This window comes from Arachis hypogaea, chromosome 14, assembly GCF_003086295.3.
Source record: "Arachis hypogaea cultivar Tifrunner chromosome 14, arahy.Tifrunner.gnm2.J5K5, whole genome shotgun sequence".
NCBI classification, from domain to species: Eukaryota; Viridiplantae; Streptophyta; class Magnoliopsida; order Fabales; family Fabaceae; genus Arachis; species Arachis hypogaea.
Window position 1 is genome coordinate 137,167,960 of NC_092049.1, and position 14,839 is coordinate 137,182,798.

Genomic DNA, 14,839 nt, shown 5'->3' on the forward strand with positions numbered 1-14,839 from the left:
TTATGACACAAATAATTTTTATGACGATATAGTTTGATTTTATATTTACACCAAATAAATAAATTTGAATTCAAGAAGTAAAAAATTTTGTTTTTTAATTAATAAATATTTTGAACTTAATTATATTAAAATGATTATTATTATTATTTTGTAATATTTTATAATAGTGGTTGATTTAATCTATTATATATTATTAAAATTAATTTCTTGTGCTTAATAATAAAGCTAGTATGTCATGCTTGTGAAAGTGTTTTTAAATTTATTCTTTTCAATCATTAAATTAAATCAATTATAATAAATAAATTATAAAACTAATTGATCTAATCAATTTATATAATTGAATAATTTTTTGATAGTATTTATTTTTGTAACTTTAGTTAAAATGACAAAAAAAATTATTTTGATTTGAGATCAAAGTTAGCAATATTAATTGTCTCATAATTATGATTAATTTATTTAACATATTAAGTTAAGTTTTAATAAATTTAATTTTTTAATAGCTATAACTAGTGAATAATAACAATAAACACGTACTCTGAGGTACTCCATTGTTAATTTTTAATTTTAGGTTTTGTATACGTTAACATGACAAATTTATTTTCTTTAAGTCTTTTTCTTTTATCTTAATCTTATTTTTTTCGCTAAAATAAGATCCAAACCACGATTTCATTCAAAGATGACAATATCTCGCTACTGCAACTGGATTCCGAATAGGTAGACAAAAGTATAATTTAAGGTGCAACACAGCGGAGACTCACAAGAGAAAATTATCCCGTGACAGGAACCGAAAGTTGTTGTGATGCGAATCCAACAATACAGCAAGCATAAGCGGCCGTGGATCTTGAACTACACTCTCGTCTATCTGGTGCCCTACATCTAGATTCAGACTCCAAGAACAGCAGCTAGGTGGATCTTGAAGTATTCGTCTACCTGATGTTGTTATCCTGATCGACTAGTTCTGAATAAAATAATTTTGTAGCTTCCTGATGAAATTGTGGTTTGAATTTTATCTTAGTGATAAAAATAAGATTGAGATAAAAAAAAGACTTAAAGAAATTAGTTCTGAATAAAATAATTTTGTAGCTTTCTGATGAAATTGTGGTTTAAATTTTATCTTAGTGATAAAAATAAGATTAAGATAAAAAAAAAACTTAAAGAAAATAAATTTGTTATATGAATACATACAAAATTTAAAATTAAAAATAAACAATGGAGTACCTCGGAGTACCTCAAAGTACGTAGTTATTATTGTTTTCCACTATTTAATTATTTATAGTTATTAGAAAATTAATTTTATTAAAATCTAACTGAGTATGATAAATAAAGTAACTATGATTATGAGACGATTAGTATTATTAGCTTTAACTTTTAATTAAAATAAATTTTTTTGTTATTCTAACTAAAATTATAAAAATGAATATTATCCAAAAACTATTTAACCATATGAATTGATTAAATCAATTAGTTTTATAATTTATTTATTATAATTGATTTGATTTAATATTGAAAAGAATAATTTAAAAACACTCTTACAAACATGACATACTAGCTTCATTATTAAGTACAAAAATTATTTTAATAATATATAATAGATTAAACCAACCACCGTTATAAAATATTACAAAATAATAATAATCATTTTAATATAATTAGGTTCAAAATATTCATTAATTAATAAGCTAAATTTTAAACTTCTTGAATTTAAATTTATCTATTTGGTGTAAATATAAAATTAAATTATATTGCCATATAAATTATTTGTGTCATAAATCCATGCACAAAGTATATGAATATTAATATTAATATTTTTTTCACAGTCATATTAAATATTGTTAATTGATAGTAAAATGTGAACAATTTTTACCTCAACAATAGTATATAATACACAATATAAATATAATATTATAACATGTTTATATGTGATAAGATACAAGTTTTACAGATTTTCTTAGATACATTTATAATAAGTAAAAAAAAAGTAAAATATTCTCATTTTACTTAAATCAACTTATATGTACGTAATATTAAAAAAAATATGTTAAAAAAGACAGTTAAATTTATTATTTATTCTTTTTAATTATTTAACTTAAAATTTTGATCTTTGTTTTCCCCCTCTTTTAGTCATCATTTATATTTGTGTCTATTATATTTTGTAGAATAAAAAACTATGTTGTCCAACCTAACCAAAATTTATTTTTTGACTGTCTCCTCTCTCTTCTATTTCAAATAATGACGGCTACTAAAGTCCACACTCTATAAAAAGCATCTCTTCCACTTTAGTTTACTACCTAAATTTTTTTATGTGACCCAAATATGCCTCATACATGAACATTTAATCATGAATCAATATCATTAATCTCACTTGCGAAGAATAAAAAACGAAAATTCAGAGTTGCTCCACAATCAATAAAACTTATATGCGTTACCGTCTAAATTTAAAACGGAGCATCAATATCACATGCTTATTTTCGACGTCCTCACCATAAAATTTCCCTTTATTGAAATGTTGGATATTGTTTTTCTTTCAAAATGTTTATCATCGTGGATTAGACTACCTCTAAAGTGGTGAAATAATGACTTCCTAACTTTAGGCTATTTTCACTTAATAAATAATAAGAGAATGAATGTATTCATTTTTTATAAATATGAATAAAACACTAACGTCCAATGGAGGATGATGATGTTCTCCACATAATGGCCTCTATATATAATTATGATAGAAATAACATAATTATTCAACATTTGTTGTAACCAATTGAAAGCATTGACTCTGGGGATTATCCAAACACCCAGTATCATCTCCAACACAAATGCATTTATTTGTGACTAGTATTGATGAGTTTCTATCTTTGTCTAAGCACAATCCAGTATTGTTGTCTTGTAAATGCAAACCAGAATGAGATATGAACTTCCAAGAACTACTTAAGTCACTTGATGAGCAATCAGATGAGACAACAGCAGGATCACCTTCTGTTCCAAGAGATTTCAAACAATGATCTCCATTCAATTTGATCTTCTCCCTCTTGATTCCACCCACTTGCTTTTTTACAATCACCAAGTTCAATTTGGTTGTAGTTTTGATCAGCTTTCACACAGCCCACTTTGTGGGTGATATAAGATGTGGGAATATGGTGCCTTGTACACATTAAAGCTAATTAAACCTCTAATAATAACAATAATAATAAACCCATATGTTCATTAAGTTTGTGTTATGGCGTGCATAACATTAATTGAAATCAATATTAGTTCAAAAAAAAAAATATTTTTGAGAGACTAATAATATAATTTTAAAATTCTTTTGATAATTAATCAAAAAAATTTTACTATCTTTGAGACAAACTTGTTTGATTTTTATAATGACTACCTATGTAATATTTAATAACATCGTATTATTAAATGATTTAGAGTTAATACTCAATTTAGTTTCTGAACTTGTAAGTGAATCTCAATTTTATAATAACTACCTATGTAATATTTAATAACTATGCTAGAGGAGATAAGCTGTTATGTGATGAGAATCTTGGCTGGGAACAAAAAAGAGTTAGTTGCTTATATTGGAAGGCTAACACCAGTGCAGCAGAGTAGACTGGAAAGAGAGAAAAGAGAGACTAACAAGTGGCGTCCGATTCCTACTGGAGATGACAATGGTGATGTCTTCGAAGTGCAGTGCTTGCCATCAAAGGTGAGTGTCCACCTGGGTAGAAGAACTTGTACATGTCGCTTTTGACAATTGATTGGATTGCCATGCAAGTATGCATGTGCTGCACTAGCCTACTAAAATCGTAGACTAGAGGATTATGGACATAATTGGTTAACTGTTGCTGCATATAACTCCACATATGAGTATCTGATCCAACTTGTTCTAAGCCTAGAGTTTTGGGAAAAGGTTAATATTGCTCCAATTTTATCACCTGTGTATAAAAGACCAGCCCATAGTCCTAAACAAAAGAGAGACCCAAGGTCAGATGCACCTGTAACCAATCCTGATCCATACAGAACAAAGAGAAAATACGGCCAGATCACTTGCAAATAGTGCCTAAAGGTAATTTGCTTAATTTGTATTCAAATTTTTTGGGATAATCATAATTAATAATCATCCTCATGTTCATTTGTAGACGGTCATAATGCAAAGACTTGGAAGTTAAGAAAAATGCTATGGCAGGTAACAGAGGGTCACCACCTCAAGGAGCACCAGTGGATATAGATGAAGATGATGAACTACAACAAGAGATGTACTGGGAGGAGACGTTGGAAGCAGCGGAAGCAGAGGGCTACAATGATAATGCTTCAAATACTGCATCACAGGTTTGAACTGTCCATGTTATATCATTTACTTGTCTCTTGTTGAATAATTAGTTTAGGGAGTGATAATTACTGTTTTTGGTTATGTGTTTGTTACCAACCCACCACCTGCTCCGTCTAATCAGACCGTAGTTCGGCCTTCACCAATTAGACCGCCTCTATCCAGGCCACCCACCACAAATGTCACTACAAGTGGTGGAGGAAATAAGAAGCTACCCAATAGGAGATTAACTATAGGAGGCCTCCAGGTTCACTTGAAACAAGATTCCAACCTCCTAGCCCTACCAACACTGCTCCTAGGGCTGCCGCACCGAACGCTGCTCTATCCACAAATCATATCAGGCCCACAGTGAGCTGTCAAACCATGTAGCATGCTAGCCGTGAAACTACCACAAGGTTTATACAATTCATGTCAACTTCATCTATAGGGGCAAGCAGCAAGCTCATCTACAGCTAGATGGCCATCACCTGCATTTAGGCCACCTGCAAATATATCAGGAAATGGACTCTCAAGCGGAAGCAGCAAATCTACACCAAACTAATGAGTTGAATGAAAATATGTGTTTATCTTGAGTTCAAACACTAGTTATGTTTATGTTGAACTAGACATTGGCTACATAGTTATGTTTATTTTGGGTTCCAGTACTAGTTATGCTTATGTTGGTCTAGACACTAGCTATATAGTTATGTTTATTTTGGGTTCAAAAACTAGCTCTTTTGTGAAGACTGAAGACATTTGCTATGTTATGACTACTATTTACCTACTTGGATTATAATGTTGTTGGCTTTCCCATATGGTCTATACGTACTGTAGTTTACTTAGGTTCTGACTATCGTTTCCCTATCTGTATTTGCGTATTCCAGGTTATATCATGAAAACTACATCGATGTCATAGTACAATTAAAATAAGGGTATAAATAGGAAAATATATGACCATCTAAGTCTACATCTGTCAATTTTAAAATCGAATAGGGCCATAGGGGTACATATATCAAGAAAGAAACACTGTTACCAACAACACATACTCAGCCTCCAAACCCAGACACACCCATCCCCAAGAACATTCATTTCTAAACCCAGAAAGCCTCAACTACATCCTGAAATAAGAGCAAAATCATGGTAAAACACAACAAAAACTCCACCGATAGAAATGCAAGCCACAATCTAATAGAACGAATTCTCCCTGTAACATTACCTAGCTTCATCACAATCTTCATATCCTTCTCCTCTGCTACAGTGCTACTCGAATCACATTCGCATTTCCAGTGCCACGGATGTCATCTTTCTTTGCTCCTATTAGTGCTTTGGCCAACCCTATTCATTCTCCTTCAATCTCATACAAAGTATTGGCAATCCTTTGTCTGCAAATGAAAACAACATAAACCCTAGGTATCAACAAAACCCCAGCACCATGAAAAAAATAGATTAACCTTGTACGTACCTTCCATTGAGGACAACTAATAACCCATCTCCCAGAATTAGTAGCTGTGCCAAACTCAAGGAGAATCACGTCCATACCACAGTTGCATTTGCCATCAACTTTGCTCTCACCCTTCATCCATGAACTTGCAGACCCAAAAAGACTGCTGCTACCGTTCGACTGCGTTTACGGGATTACAAATTAGTTTTCTCTCTTTCGTGGTCAGATTTGTAAGCATTTAAATCTTTCAGGGTCAGTTTTGGTAGTTTATTCTTATTATGTATTAGAGTATCGATCTTATCCTTCTCTTTTGTTCATGAATTTATCGGTTTCGATCAAATTCCTCTAACTTTTTCTGTAGCACTACACAACATCTTTTTAACAATGTACCAGTAAAAGCGTGCACGTTAATTTATAGTTCCACAATAAAAGTATCCTTTTAAAAGGGTACATAGGAAATATATCCAGAGAAATACTTCTCTTGCATAGGCACCAATTACTTGTGTTACTTGAGTTCTTAGGATTTCGCCCTTATGATTAACACTAGTAACACTGCTACTCAACTTATAATGCCATAAGAGTTAAACGACTCAACATTGCTGTCTTGTGGAAGTTAAATTTTATTATCTGGACTAATGGATTGCTAAGTCAGTCTACACCAACACCAAGTCCACCTTACAATGACATTATCATATACAGCAGGACCAGGAGTAACAGGAAGGATACCGAAAACAAAGCAAGACAATACCTCATCAACTCCTGCTCCCAATCCACTTCAAAAGAATATGTAACAGGAACATAATCATGGGGTTCAAGGCCTAGTTCTTCTTGTGCTGCTTTTAAATTCTCCTCAAAAGATTTCACACTTCCAATATTGAAATAAAATTTATACTGCCCACCAGTTCCCTTCGCGGGGAGGGTTCCTTCGACAACTTCACTGTCTGTTTGGTTACGTGGAGTATTCCTCACGTATATTCTGGCAATTGACTTATTTATTGACACAACAATATGGTCTACTAAACGTGGCTCCAAAAGCTCATATTTAAACTCCTGAAAGTTAATCTGCACATAATCAAATTATTCTTGATGTCAGCACGAAATCATATAACGAAACAGAAGAAACTAACAAAACCAGACACAAAAAAACCATCTTATAGCCAGGAGGAACAGTGGTGTAATCTCTTCTTACAAATCATGCAAAGTCATCCTTATTATAGCAAGCACTGCACAGCTCAAACAAAATTCAAGACTTGCAACGACCAAATTCTTGAAATGGAGCTTCAATACAAGCAAGCTGTTGGTGACAGCAGCATAGAGCTCATCTAGCAGATACACCATTTTTCCCATATGAATAACTTTAGCCATAGAGAAATTCACCAAGTAAAATCAGTAAGGGGTATATCAATTAAATGAGCTTCATATAAGAGTCCCTGAAAATAAAACTTCCAATGGTACACGCATGCAAATGAGGATAAGGACTAAGGAGAAGACAAGGAATCAGGGAGGGCTCCTAATGATATAAAAAATGCAGGTCTCAGAAAAGATACTGATGTAGCATCAAAAGAATTCAGCATACAACGTAATGTGATGCATGATATAAAATAGCACCAGTTTTTATGAGCTCTGCTATTTCCATGTATCCCAATACATTGAAAGATGAAGACAATTGAGGCAAAAAGTATCACTTATCTGGGCAATACATGGTGAACTTTTCATGCATTTGAAATCACTGATTTCATCAAATGAAAAGCAGGTATTTGTATATCTCAAGTTCTCAACTCAACCCAATTTCACTGATCCAACAAATTCAAACCAAGCAACAGGCACTGGTAATATGCTTAAAGCTATGCTTACCTGTTGCCCTTCAGGACGATAAAAGCATGCAACCGTGATTAGCGCCATTACCAAAGAAGAGATAAAAAAGTTGCTTAAAGGGAATAAAGTAAACATTTCCATGATCATCTCTGTTTGTCTCTGACTCTTCTGAAATTAGAAGGAGCAAACGTACACATTACAAAAGTTATAGCACGATACGCCAAACCCAAGAAGAATAAAGAAAAATTAAAAGAGCATCTACAAGTCTATAAGAACTACACAAAAAGTTAAACAACTGTTAACCTATTATTAGTTGATATTAGTGCACCAATCACACAATTTGCAATGATCAACTTCCCACAATACACAGTACACAGATGGCACAGCAAAAGCCCTAACTTACTATTCTTCTTAGATCTTTCGCTGAAAAACAACCGGTAATGAATCTTAGGGTTCGCCGGAACACACTTAAAATCAGGCAAACTGGAAAGGATTCCGTTTCCACGAGCTCTAGCATGAGCAACATATCCCCTGAAAAACCTTAATCCCAATTCTGTTCCTTGTGAATGCACATTCGTTCGCGTAGCTCCGAGAAGGGTTCCCAATTTCGCATCACCGCGCAAATATTCCTGCAATCCAAATCCAAAGTTGGAACTTCTACACTATATTCTGAGGTGCAAACGGAACTCGGATCGAAAGAGGGAAAAAAAAAGGGAGAAGGTTTCTTACTTTGGCCCGTGAAGAGCGCGAGAGTGAGCGCCCAATCCTTGAAAAAATCATGATTGGAAGAAAACACAGACAGAGGAAGAAGAAGAATTAAGCGTGAAGAGTGAATTGGATAGATCTAAACAAAGGATTCGGGAAAGAATGAGGAAGTGTGTTAATATCGGTAGCGAAAATAACATGAACGACGCGGTGGTTTAAGCTTTTTGTTTTGTCGACATGCCAAGTGAGCAATATGATTCTTTCACCCTTTTGGTTGAGAAAAGATATTACCAAGATATTGTATAGGAAAAAAACTTTTGTAGACAACGATTGATGTTTTTGTTAGAAGCTATATGTGCATGCGCTGCTCGTGGTTTTTATTTAGAGTAGTTTGTTTAAATACTTCCTTTTGTGTGGAAGATTTTGGAAATTAACATGAGCCCCAATAATCCTATGACTAGTTATAAGGACATGGATTTATCTAACCAAAAACAAAAAAACAAAAGAAATTGGATTTAAAGACTATTTAAATGTATTATGAAATCTCTTATTCCAAAAGTTTAAGTTGAGAGGAGAAGATACTGTAAATGATTATATTTTTAAGGGTAGTGTTAGGGAGCCAATGGCTTAAGCATACAATGTGTAAATAAAATGATTAGGGATAATAAACATCTTATATCATAAAGTCACTTATCCCAAAAATTTAAACTAATTTTGGGGTTCACCAAGGATCGAACTCTTGACTTTTCAAATCTATAACTCTAATACCATATCCAAAACCACTCATCCCAAAAGTATAACCTGACAAAACAATGTAACACTAATGGTGATATCTCTAATACTTCCTAAACCTCCATTGTACATATTGTACGATAACCATCGGCTCTATTTTTAATACTTCTTAAGTAAGAGCTTTTTTTGCGTTTGTATTATTTTTACATAAGTCTTATTTTCTTCTTTTATTTGTCTTATGTTATTTCTTTTTATTTTTGAGGTTCACCAAAGATTGGACATAGAATTTTGATACCATATCATACAATCATTCATTTTTAAAGCTTAAGTTGATAAAAAAAATTAATATAAATAATCATACCTCTAACAAAACGTATATGAAAAAAAAATTACAATATTTAAGTGTGTGACATGTGTGTTATGAATAAATCAAGGATTCTAAAAATCAATTCAAACGGATCGGGTGAATTAAAAATTAATGAAAAGTGCGGTTTGATTTGTATAAAAATCTATATAAAAAAAAATATTTTAGAATTGGTAAAATTGGTATAAATCGATTGATCAAACTGAACAGAAACCTAGTCGATCGATAGTTTAGACTAAAAGTTAGGATACAAAATTTAAAATTAACTTTTATTGAAATGTTGGATATTGTTTTTCTTTCAAAATGTTTATCATCGTGGATTAGACTCCCTCTAAAGTGATGAAATAATGACTTCCTAACTTTAGGCTATTTTCACTTAATAAATGATAAGAGAATGAATGTATTCATTTTTTATAAATATGAATAAAACACTAACGTCCAATGGAGGATGATAATGTTCTCCACATAATGGCCTCTATGGCAACATATAATTATGATAAAAACAACATAATTATTCAACATTTGTTGGAACCAATTGAAACCATTGACTCTGGGGATTATCCAAACACCCAGTATCATCTCCAACGCAAATGCATTTATTTGTGACTAATATTGATGAGTTTCTATCTTTGTCTAAGCACAATCCAGTATTGTTGTGTTGTAGATGCAAACCAGAATGAGATATGAACTTCCAAGAACTACTTAAGTCACTTGATGAGCAATCAGATGAGACAACAGCAGGATCACCTTCTGTTCCAAGAGATTTCAAACAATGATCTCCATTCAATTTGATCTTGTCTCCCTCTTGATTCCACCCACTTGCTTTTTTACAATCACCAAGTCTAATTTGGTTGTAGTTTTGATCAGCTTTCACACATAGCCCACTTTGTGGGTGATATAAGATGTGGGAATATGGTGCCTTTGAAGATGGATCTGTACAAATTAAACTTAATTAAACTTCTAATAATAATAATAATAATAATAAACCCATATGTTCATTAAGTTTGTGTTGTGGCGTGCATAACATTAATTGAAATCAATATTAGTTCAAAAAAAATATTTTTGATACACTAATAATATAATTTTAAAATTCTTTTGATACTTCGTCACAAACTTGTTTGATTTTTATAATGACTAACTTTGTAATATTTAATAACATGGTATTGTTAAATAATTTAGATTAATACTTAATTTAGTCATTAAATTTGTATGCAAACTTTAATTTAGTTTCTAAAATTTTAATTTTTTTTTTAGTCTCCAAATGTTGCAAATGTGATGACTCAAATTAGTTCCAAAATAATTTTTAGCACAAAAATATTAACAAAGCGTTCACATGAATAACTAAATGTCATACTGAAACTTGTAAATCAATATCATTTTTATTTTGGCATTCAAATAGCCCATAATCAACGTCAAATTACTTGCTTTAGAAGAAACGGTTTTAATAAATACTACTTACAAATTTATTTTTAAAAAATTTGAGTGTCAAAACAAAAATGAAGTTGGACTCTGTTCAACGTGGCATCCAACTATTTACGTTAGCGTTCTGTTAATGTTTCTGTATAAAAAATTATTTCAGCGACTAACAAAAGTCACACTCATAAAATTTGAGGATTAAATAAAAACCATTAAAATTTTAAAAACAAATTTGTGTGCAAGTTGAAGGATTAGATTGAATATTATCTTAATGATTTATTATCTATTTTAAAATTACTTTTATTTTTAAATCACCGTAATGTGTCATCGCTACTATAATCATTAATGACTATTTTTGTCTTTAATTTAAAAAAGAGAAATGCTATTTGTACACCAAAATCAGTCGCTAAAATCGGCCATCAATGTATTTGTGTATAAATATATGTATAATTTAATTTATTTTCAATGTGTATTTGTATTTAAATATGTACTTTATACTAGTGACTGACTTTAGTGGCTAATTTTGATATTCACGTAGCATAACCATAATAAAAAAGAATATTAACTTTGATTAAAATATTTTAAAAATTAAGAATGAACTTAAAATTTAGTCTACCTATAACGTGTTAAAATAATAGTTTATCCTTTATAATTAATATGGTATGGCATACCTTGAAGTGTGTTTAGCAATAACTGAAATCTCTTACGGAATTGAGGGTAAGTTGTTCCATTCCAATAGAAGTTGTTTAAACCATAAACTTCAGGAGCATCAACATTCCCTTGTCTCAAATAATAGCTACCTTGCAATCCCCACCAACACCAATCAATGTCTCTCTCAGCAAGGAAAGTCAACATGCAAGTCAACCATCTCTCATCACTCTGTGCTCTTGCAATCAAATCCATCCCAAACTCACTTATGAACAAAGGTGAATCGTAATCATCATCACTAAGGACAAAACCGACATTTTCCTCTAGATCACTCTTCATTGAAGCACACACAGAATTTGCTGATTTATTGCCCCAGTTAGGGTTCCAATAAGGGTAGTTATGTGCCTCAAACACAACCTTGTTCTTTGGTTCTACGTTCAATGGAGTTTGCTTCAAGAATCTGAGATCGGATGCGTAGTAAAAACCTGAGAAGATCATCAACACGTTTGGGTTTTGGTGGTGAATGGCTAATGCTGCTCGTCTCATGTTACTATACCAAGCTGCCACATTTTGATTGGGCCCACGAAGTTCATTCCGCAAACTAATTGCAACGATCTATTGGGTTCAATAATGTCAATTTAAAATTAGTTATCAATTCTTGATTTCGAACAAGTGATTCCTGGTTTCATGCTATCAGAATTTATATATATATATAAAATAAAATTATTTTTGTGAGGGAAAGAATTTAAAATAGAAACAAAAGAGAATTAGAGAAGAATCAAATCAATTAAAAGAAAAAAAAACAAAGATAATTCTATTTATGAAAATAGAATTGTTTTTGTGAATTCGGAAGAATTTAGAATGGGAACAAAAGAAAATTAAATGAGAATCAAATCAATCAAAAGAAAAAGAAAAAATATTCCATTTATAAAAAGTAAACAAAAAAAAGATATAATTCACTAATAAAAATTACTTAATTAGGCTGTTAGACTCGCATTTACTTTTTCTAATTTTCTTAAAATTCGATCATTGTTAAGATAAACAAAATATTTAAAAATTATTTGTCTACAATATTTATAAATACATGTAACGTCTCATTTAGGCTGTGTTTGTTTCTAGAACAGAATAAGACAAGACACTGAAAATAAGATATAAAGAATAGAGACACAAAATTTTATCTTCTTATATTCTATTTGGTGATAAATTAGAACAAATTATGAAAATTTAATTTATTCACATTTTTTTCATTCAAAAAATTTGAGACAAAAAATATAATAATAAAAAATATAATTATAAAAAATTAACAAGAATAATGAAAGAAAAAATAAAAAATAAGTTGTGTCTTTTATTAGTGTCTTCATGTCCTTTCTGGATACAAAATACACTAATTCAATGTCTCCATGTCTCTTCTATCAAATACAATTTTGTGTCTCTGTATTCATATCTCAGCATCCTATTTCTATAAACAAACCCAACCTTATATACACATTAATCGATGGTTGCCATGTGTTAATACATACACATCAGTATTTTTATTAACAGTGTCAATATTTAGGTATATAATTGAAATATATTCGAACCATTAGAAAAAAAATTGAAACAAATTAAACATAAAAGATAATTTTAAAAATTTTAGGAAAAAAAAAATATAATCTACCCTAAAAATATTTTAATAAATAATACAACATTTGTTACCTTCTAATTAATTAGTTATAAATAATAATATCGATACTCACATTAGATAAATTCTTGAAAAATTGAGCTGCCAAAGTGTGTCCTTGCACCCACTCATCAGGATCAAAACTTGAGTCTCCAAAGAAACCATTGCCGTCGTCGCTGTCGCAACACCATTTCGGCTTGCTGACGTGGTTGTCGGCGACAACCATAATGTTGGCACTGAAAAGTTGTTTAACAACAAAAGCATAGGCTTGAGGATGAGTCATGTTCAAGAAATCATTGTTATGCTTCATGATCCCTAATTTGATCTCTTCCAATTTCAAATCATCAAGGGTTTGTAAAATGGTTTGATTAAAGTAACGAGTGAACATGAAGGTTGGCCAAGTGAGACGAACGCAATTAAGGCCAAAAGAAGAAATGTTGGTGACAATGTTGCTTAGAGTTTGTTTGTGCAAACCCTCTGCCAACATTACACTCATGTGTGATGGCCAATTTGCACATCTTAGCTTCACACGTTGCCCTGTCTTTTCTTCAACAATCCTTTTATTGTTGATTGAGAGAGGATAAGAAAATGAATGTGATGATGCAAACACAGCTTGTAACACTATGAAGATCAATAGTAGTAGTGAAGATTTTGCCATTATTTAGCTTTTGTTTGGGGGGAGAGGGTGGGTTTTGATTTTTAAATATAATGTATAGATTCAATTATAAATACTCCTACACACTTTATTTTGATATTTAATGGCATTGATTACTTTCTTTTTTTATCATCAATCAACATCTTCTATTTGTACGTAATTAATGTACGTAGCAGGTGCGATACACGGAAAATGTTTATTTTTTATTTATATTTAAAATATATTTTTTTTTAAAATTTATAAAAATTTATTTTTTTAAGTATTTTTTTATTTGGTTCAAAAGCAAAAAAAATTTGTCAAAATTAAAAAGTCTTTAAGTGATTATAAAATGATATCTTTTATAAAGTAAATTTTATATTCATTATTATTATTAGTTGTTTTGAATCTAATTTTATTTTAACTGACATTAAAGTTAATCATATCATAAAATTTTGTTAAGATATTTTTTTTTTCGAATAGAGAAATATTTGTATTTTTAATTGTGCATTATATAAGATACTCTTATAAAATAATATCAAAAGAAAGAATTAATTAAGAATAGTAATTATTGATTTATTCTTAATATATAAATTACAATTACTTCTTTATTAATTAGAATTTCTGACACTTGTTTAAGTGGACTAATGAGATAACCACTAGACCAATCCAACTTGGTTATAATAGAATTTATATAAATCACATTTAATGTATGTAATTAATAATAAATTAGAATATTATCTTTATTTTCTAATAATGTAATAATTAGAATATTATTTTTTTTATTATCAAAATTAAATTTAAATATTTTATTTAAGAGATTAACATATTTATCCTTTAATCAAAATTTATGCATTTAATTATCATGCTTTTAAGATTAAGAAATAAATTATTAATTAATAATATAATAATTTAATTTTCTAATTTGAGAAAAAAGAATTATGTATAGTTGTAATATAATTCATATAATTTATGTTTAGTGTAATTAATAATAAATTAAAATATTATTTTTTTCTAATAATATAATCATATATATCCCTATCATTAATTAATTTAAAACATTAATGCACGCATTCTAACTTTAATTATGATATATTTATAAAATATGTTTTATTTATTTAACTTATTTTATTGAATTAAATAAC

The 14,839-nt window shown here is 30.2% G+C and overlaps 2 protein-coding genes across 14 annotated transcripts; both read right to left on the reverse strand.

The window, feature by feature from the left end:
* Positions 1 to 4,037: 4,037 nt before the first annotated feature.
* LOC112744478 (ATP-dependent zinc metalloprotease FTSH 3, mitochondrial) lies at positions 4,038 to 8,571 on the reverse strand. 13 transcript variants are annotated; one of them, XR_011871474.1, is made up of 8 exons: positions 8,268 to 8,571; positions 7,942 to 8,167; positions 7,578 to 7,706; positions 6,913 to 7,045; positions 6,472 to 6,785; positions 5,745 to 5,903; positions 5,499 to 5,664; positions 4,038 to 4,770 (listed from the first exon to the last, which is right to left on the reverse strand). XR_011871474.1 is itself a non-coding variant. In XM_072215164.1 (7 exons), the coding sequence occupies exons 2-5, from the start codon at positions 8,062 to 8,064 to the stop codon at positions 5,858 to 5,860; spliced, it is 612 nt and encodes a 203-aa protein (XP_072071265.1). In that variant the 5' UTR covers positions 8,065 to 8,167; positions 8,268 to 8,571; the 3' UTR covers positions 4,038 to 4,770; positions 5,499 to 5,664; positions 5,745 to 5,857. The 13 variants fall into 13 exon arrangements, 5 of the variants coding, with proteins under 5 accessions (XP_072071265.1, XP_072071264.1, XP_072071267.1 ...); XR_011871472.1 differs by having other exon boundaries at positions 4,038 to 4,785; XR_011871473.1 differs by having other exon boundaries at positions 6,913 to 7,078.
* A 1,279-nt stretch (positions 8,572 to 9,850) lies between these two features.
* Positions 9,851 to 13,746, reverse strand: LOC112740676 (glycosyl hydrolase 5 family protein). The gene is made up of 3 exons (XM_025789276.3): positions 13,140 to 13,746; positions 11,427 to 12,018; positions 9,851 to 10,272 (listed from the first exon to the last, which is right to left on the reverse strand). Exons 1-3 carry the CDS (start codon positions 13,719 to 13,721, stop codon positions 9,851 to 9,853), a joined length of 1,596 nt encoding a protein of 531 aa, XP_025645061.1. The 5' UTR covers positions 13,722 to 13,746.
* Between the last annotated feature and the right edge of the window lie 1,093 nt (positions 13,747 to 14,839).